This window comes from Sycon ciliatum, chromosome 1 (genome assembly GCF_964019385.1).
Source record: "Sycon ciliatum chromosome 1, ocSycCili1.1, whole genome shotgun sequence".
NCBI classification, from domain to species: Eukaryota; Metazoa; Porifera; class Calcarea; order Leucosolenida; family Sycettidae; genus Sycon; species Sycon ciliatum.
In genome coordinates this window covers 53962240-53970650 of record NC_088643.1, presented here as the reverse complement: position 1 = coordinate 53970650, position 8411 = coordinate 53962240, and the positions used below count along the sequence as shown (strand labels likewise).

The 8411-nt window shown below is 48.1% G+C and overlaps 1 protein-coding gene across 1 annotated transcript in view; it reads right to left on the bottom strand.

Moving 5' to 3' along the window:
• Positions 1–2199: 2199 nt before the first annotated feature.
• LOC135831046 (uncharacterized) overlaps positions 2200–8411 on the bottom strand; it is a 30359-nt gene continuing 24147 nt past the window's right edge. The window contains exons 22-25 of the mRNA XM_065343294.1: positions 7227–7363; positions 5148–6441; positions 4240–4668; positions 2200–2905 (exon numbers count right to left, since the gene is read on the bottom strand). Of these exons, the coding sequence (XP_065199366.1) occupies positions 2653–2905; positions 4240–4668; positions 5148–6441; positions 7227–7363 (2113 nt within the window). The 3' untranslated portion in view covers positions 2200–2652. The remainder of the gene's footprint in view (positions 2906–4239; positions 4669–5147; positions 6442–7226; positions 7364–8411) is intronic.

Sequence of the window (8411 nt, the reverse complement as noted above, 5' to 3'; positions counted from 1 at the left end):
ACGACTCCCTGGTTTTACTTTTAGCTGGTTAACCAGGGAGTCGTAAAATACACGACAATTTACTGCTCTATAGTAAAGAAGAAAGGACCAAGAAGCTACAAGTTATAATGTCCACTAACACCACCAGTTACTAAACAATCAGCTCATGCGATAACATTGCACGACACTGACCGATGGTACTGTAACTTGTAGCTTCTTGGTCCTTTTTTCTTTACTATAAATTTGCCCTTGGCTCTCCATCCGAGTCCATTCAATTTACTACTCCCTCGATATTGAACGAAACTGACTAGGGGGTTTTCGGCATACATGATGTTCGGGAAACGTGACCTGCTCGGAAACCATTCAGGGCCTAACACAACTGCAAGGGAGTACTAAAGTCTAAAAAATGATAAATACTTGAAGTAGACGGAAACAATTTCCAGTACATGATGCCACTGGTATACATACTTACGCCGCCGGGCCTTGGATAGGTTGAACAGTGAATTTTAACCAAGCTGGATTTCACCCTTATCATGAACTTGTAGCCTAGTGTCGAATGCAGGCGCCCCAGACTTGCAAGTGAGTCAGGGGAAAGGGGCCTATGTTAATAACCCCATCTTTGACTGGCTGCATCCTCGGTACCCTCCCTCCGAGCATGTGAATCAGTTCACCATACTGGTGTTGGCACACTGAGCTCATTGCATAATAATTGTATTATAAAGCCCCCATCACCGATCACCGCTGAGAGAGCACCAAACACACTCCCTGTGACCAGGCGCAGGTCTTGAACTTGCAACCTCGTGATTCACACTTTCACAGGCAAACTACCATCCAAATCGGCCATAGCCTAGGTACTGGAACCGGTGAACAGTGGTGCTTACGATAATTATACATGTACTTCGAAGTACATGTATGTGTAGTGCAGTGCAGCCAAAGAAATATAGCATATCACAGCCTACATCAGTGTACTGTAACCTATGGTGCATACATACTGTCACACAAGAAATTCCGTTGCTTTACCCGAGGCGCGATTCCGTGTTTCATTGCGGGCCGCTCACGGCTGTTACTGTGCAGTTTGATTTTCAGTCGAATTGATGCGGGAAACCGCAGTGTGGGTGCAGTCCCGGAGTTGTATAGCTAAGTTCAGTGTGATAACGTGCATATTCCTTTGGAAGACGACAGCCTACACCGTCACTAGATGCACAGCGCATTTATCAGACGGAAGTAACTTCAGGAATGAAGTGGGCTAGTGCTTACTGCACAGCCACCGGTGTTTGCAGTATGTATAGACCTGCCTAACAGTCTAAGTCACGTAACGGTGTGAATTTGATGTGCTTCTCAATGCTGAGTAGTGCGCCGTAGTGTGTACACATGACGAAACAGAAACTTAAGTCATAGTTCTTGTTTCTTTGCGTTTTTGCCTGCATTGCACCCGGAGGAGAAGGCATGAAAGTACACGTGTGGAAGCTTTCAAAGAATGTTGCTGGTGAGGAGCCTGAAGTTTGTCCTCTTCCCAAGTGTAGAGCCTAAGCCGCTTGCAATACAGTTAATGTGCCTTGAACTGGGGGGGGGGGAGAGAATCTGTGTACTACGCACCTGGATGCTTTGTTTGCTGTCTGCAATATTTAGCTACTGATACAGCATTTTCCCGGCCACTTGAGCTGCAACTTATTTTTTTGTACTTTCTTATCCCGAGTCCTTCGGTTACAGCCCACTGGATGTTGGCATTTGATTCAAGGGCATGCATCAATACGAACACCCAATTAATCCACATGTCTCGTACATGCACAAAGCCAGAGCGATGGGTGTCTCCCTGGGCCTGCTGTAGAATTAGGAAACAGGAGGTGCACCGGTTCCTCATAATAGTAACTTATTACAGTCTTGAGAACAATGCTGATTACCGTAATTTCACAAATTTTCGGTGTACTTTTATTTCCGGTACTTTCGGTGCGTCTGTTTCATACCTAAAATTTCAATACACCGAACAAACACTAGCACACATAATCCAATGGGGAACTGCTTCCCTGTACCGAAAATTTCTGTTCACCTATTATATGGCTAACCTTGCCTGTTGCCCTCATACCGAAAATATTGAGCACCGAAAATTTCTGAAATTAGAGTACTTGACTGTTGGCTTGGCAAGTACTTGTTTGGCAAAGAGACTTACATTCCAATGCTATGGTTCTGGAGAAGAAGATGCACCAGTAACAGTACAGCAAAGTAGAGACATATTCCAGGTAATACTCAGCAAATGTCCTGATTCATTCTGCAAAATTTGCCGTACGTGTACATGTACAGGTGTAATCGAATCAGTCAGCATCAAAGATAGAGCTTCCATAAATAATGTATCCAAGTACATGTAGCTGATATGTAACAAGGAGACAGAAATACAGTTGCACTTGCATGCTATACTTCCGAGTGAGGTCTGACCATCCTCTTCTTCTATGAAGTGAGTTGGGTACAACTTCACATACATATCACAGTTATAAATTACTTGATCCGTTATTCTACACAATGCACTCAACAATCTCAAGTGTCTCAGAGTTATCTGGCAAGGCCACTGCTGTACAAATGGTCATCAGTGTATAGTTTCCTGGCACAAAATAGTGCAACTTTCCTTTAGCCAATCGGCAAAGAGCACCACCGGGTGAGCAAATGATGGGCAGCTGAGATTCACCACCGAGGGGTCACCGGTGGTGCTTTGCCGGAGACGGCACCAAACTTGGAGGCTCTCTTACGCACCGGCATGACAACTGGACGTGTCGTCTGGACCTTTTGACTTGTCGGCTGTCCACTGCTTGCTTGATCTCCAGGCTCATCCTGTGCCATTTCATCTGCATGGGGTGTTTCGCCATTCCGTAGCTGAGCTGTGGGAGAGTCTTTTCTCTCCAATTCATCATGACCAAGTAGACCCACGCTTTCGTTCCTGTAGAAAATCAAGCACCAAGAATATTCTGCCTTTTGGTCCACTTCGGTGGTTAATCTGCTCTACTCACATCCCACCACTTTAGGAGCAGGATCTGTGCCTTGATCCTTGAGGGCAGTGGCGTTCCTACGGATGCGGAAAACAATGTCTAACCGAGTCTCACGCGAACCATGAATTTTTTTAAGTTATCCTGCCATTTCAGTTCTGTACTATTTCAGAACCCCTTGTTACTTGTGCTACGTAAGTGGTGCAGTGTTCAAGGTGTATGCTCCCACCCATTTTAGCGAGCAGTGGAGTAGTAAAAAAAGTAGCATTGTGACTCCCTGACAGAAATCCACTCGGGGAGGGGGGGGGGGCAGTATGTGAGCACAGTCATCAACAGCATGTTCATGGAAGATATTCGGACTGTGCGCACGCTGGCCTGCGTTGTACGTAGTACAAAACGTACTTTGAACACATGAGGTGAGTTTTCGCCGCCAGAGACCAACATATGAAGAGTGTCACACTCTTGGCAGCTTAGCTTCTCTTGCTATGGCTGTAAGTCTACACATTTTCGGCGCGTATACATTTCGGCCTCCCAGGGCTAAAACACACTTCGGCCGCATTAAAATTCCGGCCTGTCCTGCAGCTGCCTGTATACACTGTCACGCTGAACCATGCAAAGCAAAATTTCGGCCAAAAAATGCTAGGCCGAAAACAGCTACACCATAGCTCAGTGGTTAGAGCATCGCTGGCCTCAAGCGAAGGTCCCTGGCTCGAATCCTGGTGGTGACAGTCTATTTTTTTCTTCAGACTTTCCCGTTTGTATCTTTCCCTCGAACAAATACCGAAAATAGCCGAAAATATAAAAGCGCCGAATATATTAGTTGACTAACTTACAGTCCTCGTGTCCTAATTCACTGTGTCTTCATGCTTTTTACATTGTACTCACTGTCAATCTTTTCTATTTTCTACTTTTGCATGTGAACTGACGGACTGTGCACAAATGTGCCTTGTGCAGTTGGCTCAACCTGGCAAATTACTGCGAATGCATATGGGTATGCACATCATCGAGCGATGTGAGTGATTGCTTGGGGAAGAGAAGCACACACGTGCATAGAGCCCCTCTCCCCCCACCTACACTTGCACTTGCTCACTCCCAGAAACTGGTCATGTGGGTCTCTCTAGGAGAAGGAGAGAGATTCAAAAGGAATCTTGGAAATTGGCTAGTGAACCGCCCAACGGCTGACACATCCTGACATTTCATGTGGATGAAACTACCTAAGAAAGGAAGTTTCAGCAGCCACACCATCTATCCCGAACAACAGATGTGACACATAGTGTGAGCGACTTACGATTCCTTGGGAACAGGAGCATTTTCCAACTCATCTGATTCTCTCCTTGGCCTGACCGGAGGCACTTCCTTATCGTCTTCATCACTCTCTGGAATTCTCGACTCGGCTACCTGGGCCTCTGGTGCTGCTACTGCTGCTGCTGCTGCTGCTGCTGTTTGATCCTTTGCGGGTCTCCGGACGGATGTTTTTCTAGCCATGTTGGGTGCAGCATAGATATCCTTCTCCCCAGTCGAGGACGATTCGATTGCCTTGGCAGGACGTCTCACCGAAGTCTTTCTTGTCATGTCCGGTCTGGCGTACACATCATGTTCTTCTGGTGATGGCTTTTCCGCGCTCATGTCTTGCCTTACCGATGCCTTTCTTGACATGTCTGCCACAGAGTATAGATCCCGCTCATTTGACTGTTGCAATTCCGATGCGCTGTTACTCCTGAAAAGCAAGCAGATACAGTACGCGCAAGTTTACACACAAGCACACACACACACATGTGTGCACATGCACATACAAACATGTTTGCACGGGTGTGTGTGTGCACGCGCGCATGCACACACACACACACGCGCGCGCGCGCATGCACACACACACACACACACACACACACACACATGCACATGCAGACACGTGACTCTTCAGCCTAATACTGTAAGCCACGGTTGCAGCTGACAACTCGGAACAATTGAAAGTCTCGCCTTGCGTGGATTCCTTGCCGCAATGCACATTGTTCGGTGTGGCAGTGTACTTGAATACATGAAGTACATGCACAATTAGGAGAGTGACATGTTGGTGCTTTCATGTAGGTTAATGAGGTAAAGAACTACATGGTTATATCGATTGACTCAATAATTATGTACAATGGCCCCTGAATGCATGTATTCTTGCTATTGTATATTATCAACAAATGCACTTACTCATGTATGCCTGCTGGCTCTCCTGAAAGCTCCGTGACTGGCTTACTGTCATCTGGGAGATCAGGCAGCTTCGTTGTTCGCTTCTTGGGAGATGGCTCGTTTACATACGGTCTCGCCAGGCCACTGGTGGATTGTGCCGCTGCCGGTGCTGCTGCTGGCATGAATGAGTCAGGGCAGTCGTACTCCGACTCAACCTCCGCTCCCTGCAAAGAAGAGGCTGCCAGTTTAGCGGCATTCGCTTTGCTCAGCTGATTGATACTCTCTGGAGTGGCGTAGTTGTAGTCTGTGGTGTCATCATGGTCAGCGCCATGGCCACTGTCCCTGTTCTTGCTCTCATCACTATGCGGCTTCTGCACAGTACTACCCACCTCGTCATGTTGAACTGTTTCAGTGGATTCCTCAAGTTCGGTGACTTCATAATTATCTGTGGCTCTTGGCTGTTCAGGCGGGGACTTCGACGGAGTCCCTGGTGGTGGAAGCGGCCGACCACTGACACTGGCAAGTGGAGGTCGCACTGAATTTTCTGTGGTCTCGAGGTCATTCACCTCATACGCGCAAGTCCCTGGTGGTGGAAGCGGCCGACCACTGACACTGGCAAGTGGAGGTCGTACTGAATTTTCTGTGGTCTCGAGGTCATTCACCTCATAGGCGCTGGCACCAGAGTCAGGTACAGTGACGCTCGCTGTAGAGTTTGGTGGGATTTTAGCCCGGGGCCTGTGAGGCAAAGTGCGAGAGTCAGTTGATGCCGCCGGTCGCTTAGCAATACGTTGGCCAATCGTGGTTGTGCTGTGCCGCTGACGATCAACCTGCGGTCTGCCTGAAGGCACGGGGTTTATCGGCTGCGGGCCGCCACTGACTGTTGTTGATCTTGGTGCCAGGGTGTTGTATTGAGCGTGTGTACCGTCATCGCTGGCTGCTTCTTTATCTTTCTTCCGCGCCTGGAATGAAGGATCTCCCCCCGCAGTAGCAGCATCCCTAGCTTCCAGCGTGTCATACAGATCCGTTAGTTCTCCAGTGTCGCCATGCGGTCGGGCGGACGGTCGCCCTTTTGGGAATGCTGCAGTGTGCTTGACGGGCTCAGCTCGCTGTAAAACGTCGTACGTGCCTTCTTCAGCGGCATGCCGGCTCAAATCTCGAGTCATCGTGTCGTACAGATTATCAACCAAATCATCAGCATTAACCGTAGGGAAGAGTGCGACGCTCGCTTCTCCTCCAGCTTCACAGTAGATTGCTCCTGTCCAGGGTGACTTTCCAAAGCTACTGTCCGCAGTTTGGAACATATTCCGTGATATCCCTGAAAGAAGACATAGGCAGGCACACAGGCAGGCTGGCATCTAAACCTTGTTGTGCATACTGCTAGACGATGCCTGAGCACTACCTGATGCTTTAGTGAGTGCGTGGGAAGAGAGCCAGCACTGATACGAATGCTGAGCTCTATGTTGGATGTGGCAATGTCTTTTAAAATGTGCTCCAAGTATGCATGAATGACTGTGCTACAACCGTATTGGAATGAGCAGCTTAAAAGCATCATTAGGATGGCATAAGGGGTCGGCGCGAAAGTGTTTTTTGTCGTCCCTGAAACAAGCATCGTTCATTTCGCACTCGGACCCCTCCCCTCCCCCTGAAACGAATGCAGCTTGCTATGCTGGACGACGAATATCTCATGCATGTACATTATGTACAGTGTCGGTTGACTTGTGATTTGGCTCGCACCCCACCCCCCCCCCCCCCTCCGACCCAAACAAATGATGCTCGTTTCATGGACGACAAAAAAACTTTTTGTGACGACCCCTAGCAGCACCACACTGCCCTCCCCCCCCCCCCTCCCTCGTGCCCTGTCAGCAACAGCACGTATCTCACTTACTAGTACAAGCACAGTAACACCTGTGTTTGCCATACCATACAGTACCAAGCGGAATCCTGTATCGACCGGACAAATTGTCATGCGCCGAAGTGCTGTGGATCGAACGTGCATCCCTGGATCAAGCGGGATCCTGTCATATCAGGACAGTTTCCTCTGCACCAATGGCATGCGGCTAGGGCAGGTTCTACTGTGAGTGCACACCACGGTGCACTTACTTTTCTCTCGCCCCGGCCCATTCGTGGCTTCCGGGACTTCGTAGTCATTAGCATCCTGTGACTGTGACTCTTTCTGCCCACGTCCGTTCACCAGCACCAACTTGCTGCTGTTGCGAGACAACATGCGCTTGTCTTTTCTGGAAAAGACAAAAATCAAGACAATTAACCAAAGAACAGATTAGTAATAGGTCCTAAGGAAATGCAGAAAAGAGGCCAGTGAGGTACTGTGGTAGCACACATCAAGTCTACGCAGGCCGGTGGGAGGCATCGTTTCCAGTTTGACCAGAAGCCCCTCTGTGGATGCAATGCAGGCACTAAACCAGGGTTCAAACGGTAAAGAAGCCGCTTGATGGGGCACGACACATCAAGTGCACATGTGAATTGATGGGGCACGACACATCAAGTGCACATGTGAAACTTGTTTGCCGCAAGTTCCCAGCACTACAGACAAACCTCGTTAGGGCGAACACTGATAAGACGAACACTGATAAGACGAACACTGATAAGACGAACACTGATAAGACGAACACTGATAAGACGAACACTGATAAGACGAACACTGATAAGACGAACACTGATAAGACGAACACTGATAAGACGAACACTGATAAGACGAACACTGATAAGACAAACACTGATAAGACGAACACTGATAAGACAAGCACTGATAAGACGAACACTGATAAGGCGAACACTGATAAGACGAACACGGATAAGGCGAACTTTTCATTAGTACGAACTAGAGCCAATCCTATGGTTGGCCAGGCATTGTATCAAGTCAAAATTATTCATTTACGACAAACTCCTGTACGGCGAACGTTCTTGAAGACGAACTACAGTCCGTTTCAAAAAGATTTGCAATCCTGGTGATTGCCCGCGGAGTTTGGCGTCTTACCGTATGAGCACTCGAGCGCTGCCTGGAAAAACTCACTGTGAACTCGAAGAAATATTCCACGCGAAAGCAGGAAAAATGACAACTCACTCACGTTGATACAGTCATGTACGTCTGTCGTCTACATCTGGTTTACAACAAACGAGTTCTTCCTCGTATCGATAATGGAGTCAGAGAGGACATGTCGAAACGAAAGTGTTGTAAATGTTGACGAGCGGCATGGGTCCCAATTCGTTTTGTGACCAAAATAGTTTCTTTGAGCTGCGATGCAATTTACTCACTGTGTGACGAAA